Raw genomic sequence first — 13119 nt, 5'->3', positions numbered from 1 at the left:
GCGCCCGGACAACGTCATCAACCATGAATTTATGGCAACAACATCATATCAACGATCTTGTGTTTTTTCGATGGGAATGGACCTTTTTCCGGGCCAATGCTAGTTTTTAAAAATTTGTACCTTTACCGATACAGATGGTTGATAGGTATTATGAAATGAAAGGCTGTTTAGTTGGTTAATACTGTTAATCAGATTTGGATGGTATCGGTGGCGACAAAGAGATCCAATTTTCAATTAGGCGAATATGAAAACAACAAGATCTTGCCTGTACATGTTCATTCGATGGAGATAGTTTTAGTGAAGATCCATCTTAATCCAGATCATCTATTAAGAACATAAATATTTCTTAGCGTAAACTTTTAACGAAAGATTCCGGATTACAGGAAAATAAAACGAGGCTGACGTATGTCTGGAGATCTGTCCAATTGAGAAGCCTGGCTTCTCAATGGGATGAAATTAAGCAGGAAAAAAGTAAAACAGGTGGGGTTCAAGACTGCGGCCTGTGATTGACTTCCTTGGATTTCTGGTATACGGACGGTAGCACTTAGAGACAGAAACTGATTGATTGAATGAATTGTAAGCAAAGCCACTGTGGCCCTCAGCATAACTAAAACTCATCTTGTGATCAACACTAGTTAGCTCTTAATTCTTTCAAAGCAAATCCTAATCACATGTACATTTTAGAATCCACATGAACTGCGGATCCATGCCAATTACAAGCCAATCACATGAAATTTTAGGCTTTTTGTCACTATGTTTGAAATTATGTACCATGTTTGAAATTGTACTATGTCCAATGCATCAAATGTGATAAAGTAGTGGGTCTAATTTAAATCTGAATATGATATATGAAGAAAGGTAATTGATTAACAATGTTTAGAGTGTATACGGATAATTGGATACTTGTTATATGGTTATAGTGTATAAAGATAATTGTTATAGGGGTCGAAGCTCTTCTGATAGGGGTCGAAGCTCTTCTGATAGCCTAAGTCATTTGGGATGATTATTCTATAAATTGAATTAATTAATATAAGGTACATTGCTAATTACACATATATAAAAGAAAGAATGACCAAAAAAAATTAAATAACTAGAAAGATACAAAAGAATGATTTATCTATCAAACTTTATTTATTGTTTAGCTGAATCTTGAAAGTGATTTAGCCTAAACTTTAAAAAAAAATTAAAATTAAAATCAAATGCCACCCAATAAGTATAAACAAACAACTATCCAGTCACTAAAAAATAAAAGTGAAAACCCTATCCTACCATAGCAAAATAATCTAAAATTAAAGTGATTTAGCCTAAACATAAAAGAAAAACTAAAACTAATCTAAATGCCATCCATCTAAAGAAAAGTTCATGCTGCCCGCATTTGTCATGGCTCCTTGTTTATATGTAGAAAAGAAAAACTTACCAGGTCCCTTATGTATTCCTATCTTTGATAATAAATTTGTAGTCAAGTTCTTCTCCCTCTAAATGCTATTGAAATAGATAATGATGATGAGTGCTTACCAATGTCCTTATGCACTTCATTAGGAGGATCAAAGTTGTTATGTCCTTTGACCCAATCTATGATTCCCTTTGCATCACCATAGATATGAATGTGTTCTAATCCCAACCATTTCGTTGCGATCAGTACTCCCCATAGTTCAACGATCTCTGCTTTGCTATTTGTGCCTTGACCCCCTTCCCACTAAAAGTGATAGTATTTATATGGTTCTATAATTATGTAGGCACCACACCCGCATTTCCTCCTATAGCATGCACCATCGAAGAAACCCATTGGATATGTTTGCCAAATGTCTCTTCATTTGAAAATTTTGGATTTACTACTATTGTTGGATGGTCCATATTGCTTGAAGTATGTAGCGGTTTTAATGACATCCTCCCTCACTGTTGGATATTTATTTTCAAATATAAGTGCATTCCTACTGTGCTAGATGGACCAGATAAGATACAAAGGTAGAAATTTGTATCTATCATGAGTTTAGAACCACTTCCTAAAATAGCACCTTAATGATGGATAATGTTGTAGTGGAACAATGCCGAAAATGTCTGATACCCCCTCCCAAAGCACGTTGGCATAAAGGCAGTGCAAAAATAGATGAACATTATCTTCAGCGCTATTATTGAGGAGGTAGATCCCCGAGCCAGAGTACCCTCTACGTTGTAGGTTGTTCCAGGTTAATAATCGATCCATGATAGCCAACCAGCAGAACCATTTGATCTTATTAGGTATTTTGCCTTTCCATATAACTTGAACCCATGTGGGAAACTGATTCCCCTTCTCTATCCATTGTATTTTGTTGTATATTTCTTTTACCAATGGGTGTCCCTTTTTGAGGCAACCCCCCCATGTCATTTTGTCCTCCTGGTCATTAAGGGATATATCTAAATTTCTTAGATTAGCAATATATACTTCCCATTTGCAAACATACTCCCTAAGCATCTGAGTATCCCCAGCATGAATCCACAATTGTCCGTCAATACAGTGATCATTATGTAATAAAATCTGTTTTAGGAAGATAATCTCTTTATCATGAAGGAAATTAAGGATCTGAAAAGATAATGAGTGGTTTCCCACCATACCTTTAATAGCGTCCAATCCAATCTTGATCTTGGATCCATCCCCTACCTCCCAACGAACAAACCCCATCAGCTAGTGTATGTTTTTCATCATACTTTTCCAGATATATGATGAAATAGTTTTCCTCTTAGCCCCTCCAGAAATCCATGTAGTGAAAGATTGCCCATACATATACTTATCTTTGATGACATGGAACCATATTCCAGTGCCCGATGCTACCCTCCACATATTCTTAATGATTAGTGCTATGTTGAAGGCAGAAGGATCAATGATACCCCATCCACCTTCCTCAATGTGTCTAGCAATAAGAGACCATTTTACCAAATGAAACTTCCCAGAAAGTAATGTCTCGACCCAAATAAAATGACAGGGATAGGATGTACCAATCCATAACGGAAACTCGACCACCCCTGGAACACCACCATCACCAGCGAGCCTCCAAACTAGACCCTACACTTCACAGTAAGAGTCCATGGAGAAAAAACAGGGTTCACAACACAATCAGTGACCTCACCTCCATCATTAACAAACCCATGTATGTGCCACAGGATCCATTATCAACTGCTTAAATAAAACAAATCCAATGCCAACTTCCAAAATATTCCATGGGGATCTAGAGGTGCTACAAGATGAAACCCAGACACATGGTCAAGCTTCTGAATAACAAGCTCTAGCACATAAATGAAAACCTCCTCACAATGCCTAATGCCAATGTCGATATAGACCCTCCCTTTGCACACCCTCTATATCATTTCTACCTACCAAAACAATATGCCCCCTATGGGTTCCTCTTGGTTGCTACTACCGGGTTTTACGAGCATCATAAACCCAAACCTACAATTCAGAAGCCAGCTCCATCGTGAACTTCTTTACTGTGTTCTCTACTAGCAATGAAACACGGATGCATGGCTACGCCTACCATTACAACAACTATTTAATTTATATAATGACTATTGTTAAAGTTGAACATATATATACATTATAAATCTAATTAATGTAAGCAAATATATGTACATATCTTTTAAATTTACATGGAGGTGAATCAAATTTGAGACTTAACAGAATTATGATTTCAAAACCAGTAAATTATGGACCATTGGAGAGTGAAAATAAGGCCATGAAAAATTGATGAACAATAATCATTCATGGTGATGCAACCAAAGCGACAACCAAAAGATCGAAGATGCATTAAGGTATAATCAAACCACGAAGGACCAAGATCCTTATAAAGAGTGATAATGAGGATAGGGGGAAGCATGGACCAATCAAGTGCAATAGAGGGGGATTTTTCCAAAAACTTCAATGGGTGACCTTTCATTTTGAGCCAAAATGTAGGGGAGTTGTTGGGAGATCAACACAATCATACCCCTCCTCCAGCAGTGATCAAGAAGGATTTTAAACTGCTTGTCGAGATCATCATGGCTTCTAGTTAGAAGAATGATATCACCATCATAAAGGAGAAGAGTAATGACCATACTAGCAAGCTTGAGGCCATAGCATCCCACAACTTTCAAACACTCTTATAGCTTATTGATGTAAATGCCTAAAATGCCTAAAACGACAGGGAGGCTTAACCTTGATATTGCATTTAATCTGTTTAGACCAACCTTCAGTGGTCTTAAGCTTGGCTACAACATTCTCATATAGCCGAATTACAACAACCCTCAGCTCGAGAGGGATCATAATCTCCTCGAGTCTTTTCCATATCTAATCCTGAGGTGCTTCATCCAATGCAACTAACACTTATGCGATCTTGTAGGGCAGCCACATCTAACAAACGCAACTGCAAGGTTAGGAGAATGTGAACATACATACTTTTATAAGCAGTAGGGCATGCCTTTCCCAAAAATTAGGGTTACACTTACTAAGATTCTGGATATCCCACTATATAAAAAAACACACTACAAACACTTCTACTATCAATTTTTTGTAATATACATGCGTGTACAGAATTTAGATGATTTTTACTCCTCTGGACCATGGTAGGCAAGACCCTTTTATAATTCAATGCACATTGAGAATGTTAACAAGGATTAATCCAAAGCACACATGTTAAGTGGAACATATTTCATAATCTAATGTACATTTCATAATCAATACAAGTTTCATAAGTTTTGTTTTAGATTAGATTTTCACTCATCTTCATATGTCTAGCATAATAATAACTAGCACAACCACATTAAAAATATTAACGTTATTGATATAACCTAAAACTTTCTATCATGTAACAATATGTAACAATAAAAATAATAAAAAAAATTATTGCAATAAAAATATTATTATTATCATTATAATTAATACTAATTATTTCTATATAATAATAATAATTATTTCTATTCTTATAATAATAATTATTTCTATTTTTATAATAATATTTAATAATTATTATTTCTATATAATAATTCAATGTACATTTCATAATGCATGGAAGTTTTATAAGTTTTGTTTTAAATTCCGTTTTCACTCATACGCCTGGCCTAATAATAAATATGATAAAATTAAGTTTTCACTAATCGCACAATAAATTAATTATATTTGGTAAAAGTTAATTCAGTATAGCTTAAATATGGATTTAGAAAGTTCGGAAATTATTATTAAAAAAATTATCAGTTGTTTTTCAGATTATACTAACAATTTAGATTGGTAATTAAGAAAAAATTAATATACCGAACTTCCAATCAAATCTCCTTAACTCCTAAATATATAAGAACGCCTAAATGTATACTACTTGGAATTGAAGATTTTTGTGTTTTATTATGGGAGTTGTCTATGATGTGATTTTTTTTGAGATTCCGTGCCCGAATTTGGTGAAAATTTTGATGTGAAATTTTGATTTGTGTTATTTAAACTAGTTTTTTAACTGTATATATGGATTCAGCACCATGAAAATCCCCTAGGGCACTTCTATTGTGCAGTGTTTACCCATCAATTTTATCATTTCAAAAAATCCACCGAAAAAACTTCCAAAAAATCACATTAACCCTGAGTTGAATGCTTAAAAATAAATCGGTTCCATTTCCAATATAAAGAACCGCGATTTAAGATCAATATAACTATGCATCTCCTCTGAATTCACAATAAATTAAGATATAAATATTTTTACATAGAGTATACGTTATAAGAAAATTTACAGAGATCGATGTTCTAGTCCGTTATTGTCATTTAATTGAAAGCTATTGATGGTATACTATAAGATCTTATGTTAAATCTGAAGTTTAACAGACGTCTGTGTTTGAGTGTGCATGACCAGGGTTGTTGAGGGGCTTTCCAGCTCGGAGGCAAGCAACAGTGGTATCTGGTTGCAGAGGAGCTTGAGATTGTCCATAACTGTTCCAGCAAAAGGGACGAGTAGAGACATATACAGGTTGAAGTTCGATGTCAATGAGTTTCAAATCTGTGCATGGCACACTGTCGCTACATGCCAAATGGAGCGCCGTGTCCATGTAACTTCCTCTGATTTTCTCGTATGTTACATCTGAGATGGCCACCGCCGATGTTCGATTCATGCACGCCCTTCTTTCACAGTAATATTGGTCGATATTTATGGGGATTTTTACGTTGGATACTTGGATATTGGAGAAGGAGACACCTTTCACAGATCCCATTCCTCCCTGCACACAATAAATTTCTATTACCTAAGAGATTAATCACATGAGTAGCTTTAAATATCATTGTTAATTGGAGACGACTGTATATTGAGCAAACCTGCCATGTTTTGATCCGAACGCCGTTCAGTGAGTCATGGACAGTGCTGTCATAAACAGTCACATTTGACACACAAGCTTTTGTTCCGTCCACCCCGAGCGCTCCGATACTGGCGTTATAATGAAAAAATTGCAAGAAACAAATTATTATTCTGACTGTTATCTATTGCAGAGCGTAACAGAGATCGAAGATTAAAACCCCCTAAGAAACTTAATTGCAGGAAACAAATTATTATTCTGACTGATATCTATTGCAGAGCATAACAGAGATCAAAGATTAAAATATATACCTTATACCGTGACCAGGACCACAATTGATATTGTGCACACGGATGCCCGAACAGCCGGTTTGTATGGAAACGCAGTCATCACCTTTAACATCGTACCAATTGTACCAATTAGTAAAAGTAAAATAGGTTAATCATCGGATTTTAAGTTACATAAGGTGGTAGATTTTGAGAATATTTTAAAATTCAATAGATAGATAGAGAAAAACTATGTATATCAAATTTAGAGAAAAACTACTTATATCAAATTTAGTTCTCATTGAATTTTAAAATATTTTCAAAATGTTATAATAAAATTAAATTCAGCAATATTTATAAAATTTTAAATTTCATGAACAACATATTTGAGATTTCAATCCAAACAAATATTCTTAATCTAATACATGATCTAATAAACAATATCAAAAAAATTTCAATTTCAAAATCTGCTTTTTTTTTTTTTTAATTTATTAAAAAAATAACTAATAAAAAATAGATATGGTTATAAATTATTTATAAAATGTGGCATTTACCCTAGGTTTCAATTCAGCTCATTTGGTGTGGTGATCCACCTCTAGGGCCCACCCACTCCTAGAATGCTTATTTAATATGTTCAATTTGTTTTTCATTAATGCTTTACATTAATCATTTTAACTATAAAGTAGAATAATAAAAAAATATAAATTTAATTAGATTAAGTATTAATTTAATTAATTTAATCTAATTAATTAGAAGATAACTGAATAATTATGGTTCACAACTAATAAACGTATTTAAAAAATTTGTTTATATTAAATTTTGTTTATATTAGATTTACCTATATGTTTAAGGTGTATATTTACTATGCACGTGAGTGCATGTTGTAACAGTCGGAGCGCTTGGTTTGCACACCCCCAGCTGCGATCGAATCCGCGGAGCTGCGTGTGCTGCAGCGTATTAAGATCCATGGAGTATTCTCCGGTGATGGTGATTTATTAACGATGTGATGGCTGTCAGCCTAGTTCTGACAGGTATATGTAATATATATATAAAAAAGAAGACCCATGATGCTTCTGTAGGGAACTAGCCCCTCCCATTTAAAAAAATATTTACCATAATTATTAATATGATTATTTAAAAAAAAAAATATTTACCATAATTATTAATATGATTATTTACCATAATTATTAATATAATTGTGCTCAAAAGTTATCTGTATTGAACTAGCCCTCCCATTTTAAAAAAAATTATTTACCATAATTATTAATATGATTGTGCTCAAAAATTAGTATGACCATGACATAGATTACCCTGATCAACCTAGCATGATTTTGACATACATTAACATTATCAACATACCACATCCGATGTAGGAATGCTGTATTTCAACGTGTTGAGAGTTTTGAAGATGGATTCCATCTGTATTTGGGCGGTTTTCCGGAGACGAGATAGTTACGTTGGCAACACTGACGGAAATACAACTGTCAAACTTCAGATGACACCGAGGGCTGTTTGTGATGGTTATGCCTTGCACAGTAACGTTGTAGCTTCCAAAGAATCTCAATGCCTGCCATTTGCCATTCCAGGGGATAAAAAGATTAAAATGTCTGCATATAATTAACGTCGCTTCGAGGTGGGGAAAAAGGGTGGTTGTGAAGCTCACCGTGGGTTGAAGTCCTGGCAAACTGCTGCCATAGCTTTCCTGCGTGGAGAAAATTCCAGTTTGTGCTGTTAATTACTTAATGCCAAAAATTTAGAATGTTTTAGCTACAACAAACCACAAATATTCACCTCACTGAGATGCCACCACTGTTCTCCTTGTGCATCAATCAGGCCGTTACCAGTGACGGTTAGGTCACGGATTTTCGTAATTAAGATCCATTGTAACAAGTTAGAAGAATCCCAACTCCTAGGATTCATTGGTGCAACCAGAGTTCCATCGACCTTTAAAAACAAAACTCTAAATGTCAAACATATAAATAGAAAAGGAAAACATGTCAAAGTAGTAATAACATTTAGAAACTCAAAATGTCAAACGGATACATAATAGTAAGCTTTTACTGATAGCATTTAGACATAATTTACAGTCAAATCTAAGTAGCAGCGTAAGCATGGTTTCAGGATTACGATGTCATTGTTTAGTATTGATGAATATTTAACTATACGAGATGTGTAAAATTTGTATTTTTTTTTTATTTTATGATAATTATATTTTATTTTTTATATAATCTGAAATTGTGAAACTTAATTTCACAATTTTATTAGTGTGTATAATTTTTTGTCATTTTAAAATAGAAATTTTGTTAGTGTTTATAATTTTTTTGTTATTTTAAAATAGATTTTGTTTGGAAAGTTTATTATGAGTTTGAAAACAATGGTAAGATGATCAATTTTTGGGTTTAGAGTAAAAAAAAAAATTCTAAACTCTAGTCACCCTTTTTATTTTATATTATTTTTGATATAATCTGAAATTGTGAAACATAATTTTACAATTTTATTAGTGTATATAATTTTTGTTATTTCAAAATAGAGTTTGTTTGGAAATTTTATTATGAGTTTGAAAACAATTGTAAGATGACTGATTTTTGGGTTTTGAGTTAAAAAAAGAAACTTTTTCTAGACTCTAGTCACCCCTCTTATTTTCTATGGATGTGAGGTGTGGGGTTGCACTCTATCTAGAGATTCATGGAGAAAGATTGAAATGATCCAAAAGAAATTCATAACCTACAACCTCAAGGTTAAAGTCAATACTTCCTATCCTATTCTCTTGATTGAAGTTAGTCTTCCCCCATTGAATGCACTACTATGTTTAGGTATTTGATTTATAAGAAGAAGTTGTATCCATGGAAGCCAAGAGACTCCCAAAAATTGCTTCAAACTCTAGTCAAAACCACCTTTGGCTTAAGCAAGGGTGGCATAAAGATGCCAAGTCTTGACTCGACCCACGGGACTTCACTGAGAGAGCAATATCATACCACGTGGTTTCATATTGGGGGATATTTATTGATGGAAAAATGACATAATATATTGGGGATATATAGGGATAAAGGGTTTTTATATTGGAAAATACAAAAAATGGAGCTTAAAGTTAATGAAAAATTATAAAGGGGTATAAAATGTTGATAAAAAATGGATACCTACAATATCTAGTGAAAGTAGGGGTTTTTTAAATTGAGAAGTTGTATTGGGTTAATATTGGTTGGGGGTTAAATAATAATATTTTTAGAGGGATTTTCCAATATGTAGTCAAATTAAGGGTATTTTTTAATATGCCACGAAGCACGTGATATATCAGAGCTTCACTGAATGAATCCCCAATGAATCCCCCGACCATTGGGAGATAAAGGGACCATTGGGAGATAAAGGAGGAGATCATCTTGGGCAACATGGATAATATTAAAAAACATCATTACTTCCAAATTTGAAGATAAGTTGTGGAGTGATAAAGAGTTAGAGGGGAAAAGAAAGTTAAGATACTATAAAGAGGTAATCAAACCCACTCTTGCTAAGGAGAATTGTCTTTCTGTCTTAACAAGTGCTAAGAAGAGAATGAATTTTGCAAGGATTAAAACTAATTCTCATGAGAGTCTATGATGGAAAACACTTTCTCTTGGATTGTCAGGCCTTTACTCACATCGCTCTCACTTCCAAAACATTTACCCCACTACTAACCTCCTTGACTTGTTCAATCAACACTTTCTCTTGGATTGTGAGGCCTTTACTCACATTCGTTCTCATTTCCAAAACATTTACCCCACTACTAACCTCCTTGACTTGTTGAGTCAACAAAATTACTAGTTACTCACATCACATCCGTTCTCATTTGCAAAACATTTGCCCCACTACCAACCTCCTTGACTTGTTTGGTCAGCAAAACTATAGTTACTCACATCCATTCTCATTTCCAAAACATTTACCCCACTACTAACTTTCTTGACTTGTTTAGTCAGTAAAACTACAGTGATGTGAAAGTTAATCATCACCATCATCATCGTCAATATCATGGTTAATCAATACCATCTGCCACAAAAAATAATATTTTAATTTAATTTTATAGTTATAATTTTTTTAATAAAATAAAAAAAATATAAATAAAATTTCTTTTCATAAAATTATGTAAAAATAAATATCAATTTTCTATCCTAACTATTATTAAAATATTTATAAAAATTTAAATTTTTATTATTCACCTCTTATCATCATTCTTGATGATGAATCATACTTGTTGGTTGGAAGTGGGCCAAAAAATTCTCTCATGTAATTTCTACTAAAAATTTTATTTAAATAATTAAATCAAATTAATTGTTAATATTTTATTTGAATTGAAATTATAGAAAATTAATTGTTAATATTTTATTTGAATTGAAATTATAGAAACCTTTTCACAATATATACCGATATACGTAATAACAAACATACAAGTTAGATCATTGTATTTAGTTTTTAGCTAGAGAAGTTTATTCTACTGCCTTAATCCAAAAAAAATACCTTGAAAACGATGTTGGATTGACAGGGCCCCGAGAAAGAGAGGGCACCAATTCGGAAGCGGGACTCAGATGGGACATGAAGTACAGATGACTGCTTGTTGCAGGCTGCTTGCCAGGCCGCCTCGAATGCCTGTCATACTCTCAAATTCAGCAAGTTATTGAACATCGATGCAGACTAGAGCTATGATTATATTTCATTTTAGTAGTCGATTTAAAAGACAGAATAATTGAAGAGGCACATTAATTTCACCTTGGTATCATCTGTTACTCCATCACCCTTCGCTCCAAATGATTTCATGTCGAAGACTGTATTAGTAGAGCTCATGTATTCGTAGGAATGGCCTTGTAAATCCTGTGCTGACGTTGGGAACGAAGTAATTCCTTCAATCAAAGACCTGCGAATGGCTATTTCGGAGCCTGAGCACTCTTTAACGTCGTCAAACACAACCATAACAAGAAGCATACAATTGGAAAGGAAAACGTTCTTTATAGAAGACATGATTGCTTTTCTCTTCAACAATAAAACAATAGAACTCGAGAGCAGAGAAGTGGAGAATTGCAGACACAGAGTTTATGGAAACTCATAGGTTTTCTGGATTTAAATAGTTGAAAATTGTAGTGTACATCAGTACAGTACAGAGACATGTGATCTCTGATCCGGGATGCATATAATGCATCCAGTCTTCTATTGTCTTGTCAATACAAATAGATAGGGCCAGGAGGGGCAATGCGCTGTCTGTCTCCAAATTAATTAATACATATAATTAAAGTTAACCTGATGCATTCCAGCAACTACATACTTCATTAATGGCCACTACGCACGATTTGCATGGTTAGAATCTATACAAATGGAACAGTGTATGTATCACGAGATAGAATTAGTATTAAAATCGTTTGCGAGTATGATCATAATTGTTGTTATTATTATTTTTCCTCGACATGCATATCACGTCGTTCAATTATATTGCAATTTGTGATGGGCGAGCGAGTGGATTTTAAGGCCGACAATGACATTCAAATAATTTATTTATGTCGAAGATCCCAGTAACCTTTCAACTTGCATTACGCCCAAGAAACGTCATGAAGTATGAATTTCTAGCAACGACATGCTATCAACTATCTTGATTCTTTTCGTAAAGCAGCACTTTTCCCGGGCCAATGCTGATTTTTAAAAATTTGTACAAAGTCTACCATTAATAGCCAGTTAACATTTACCTATACAGATGGTCGATGGATTTAGTTGGTTACGACTTAATACTGTTACTCAGATTTGGATGGTATCAGTGGTGACAAAGAGATTCAATTCGGCGGATATGAAAACGAGATCTTTCCTGTATTTATTCATTCGATGGAAATGGTTTTGGTGCAGATCCATCTTTGTTAGTGTAAACTTTTAACCAAAGATTCGGGATTACATGCAAAGAAAAATTAGGCTGACATATGTCCGGAGATCTGTCCCACTGAGAAGCCTAGCTTCTCAATGGGATGAAATTAGCCAAGGAAAAAAAGTAAAACAGGTGGGGTTCAAGATTGCCGCCTGTGATTGACTTCCTTGGATTTGTGGTATGCGGACGGTAGCACCTAGACAAGAAACTGATTGATTGAATTAATGTAAAGCAAGGCAGTTGTGGCCTTAATCAGGGCTAAAAGTTATCTTGTGGTCAACAGTGTCGACCATCTAGCTCTTAAATTGGTAAATGGGTGATTAAAATAACACTACTAATCTTTAATTTCAAATTGCTATTATCTTATTTTTAATTTCAAATTTATATATATATATATGAGAGAAAAACTAAAAAAAATTATAAAGAAAAATGTAAATGTTTACATTTATCATAATGGATTCACAACACAGAATGGATTCACAACAAAGAATCTATATGATCTAAATTCCATCCCAAAGATCTTATACCTTGAACTTCTCCAACTTTTTGTCTACAACAAAAGTACATATATCTGCATACACTAATCTAAAACTTCAATATGGAAACATACTAAAAGAGAAATTTATATATAACTACATAATTTGAGTTACTCATATGTCTCCATAGTGCAATATATAAATTGAGTATCCTTAAAAAGACAAAAGTAAA

The 13119-nt window shown here is 33.7% G+C and overlaps 1 protein-coding gene across 1 annotated transcript; it reads right to left on the bottom strand.

Moving 5' to 3' along the window:
* Positions 1-5737: 5737 nt before the first annotated feature.
* On the bottom strand, positions 5738-11579 carry LOC149185653 (polygalacturonase At1g48100-like). The gene is made up of 8 exons (XM_089412452.1): positions 11277-11579; positions 11028-11156; positions 8331-8483; positions 8203-8241; positions 7899-8106; positions 6585-6666; positions 6296-6404; positions 5738-6201 (listed from the first exon to the last, which is right to left on the bottom strand). Exons 1-8 carry the CDS (start codon positions 11523-11525, stop codon positions 5806-5808), a joined length of 1365 nt encoding a protein of 454 aa, XP_089268578.1. The 5' UTR covers positions 11526-11579; the 3' UTR covers positions 5738-5805.
* Between the last annotated feature and the right edge of the window lie 1540 nt (positions 11580-13119).

The sequence above is a fragment of the Pinus tabuliformis genome, chromosome 3_1 (assembly GCF_031772625.1).
Source record: "Pinus tabuliformis cultivar Carrire ecotype Pingquan chromosome 3_1, CPIR1, whole genome shotgun sequence".
In the NCBI taxonomy this organism is placed as follows: Eukaryota; Viridiplantae; Streptophyta; class Pinopsida; order Pinales; family Pinaceae; genus Pinus; species Pinus tabuliformis.
This window is presented reverse-complemented; position numbering and strand designations above follow the sequence as displayed.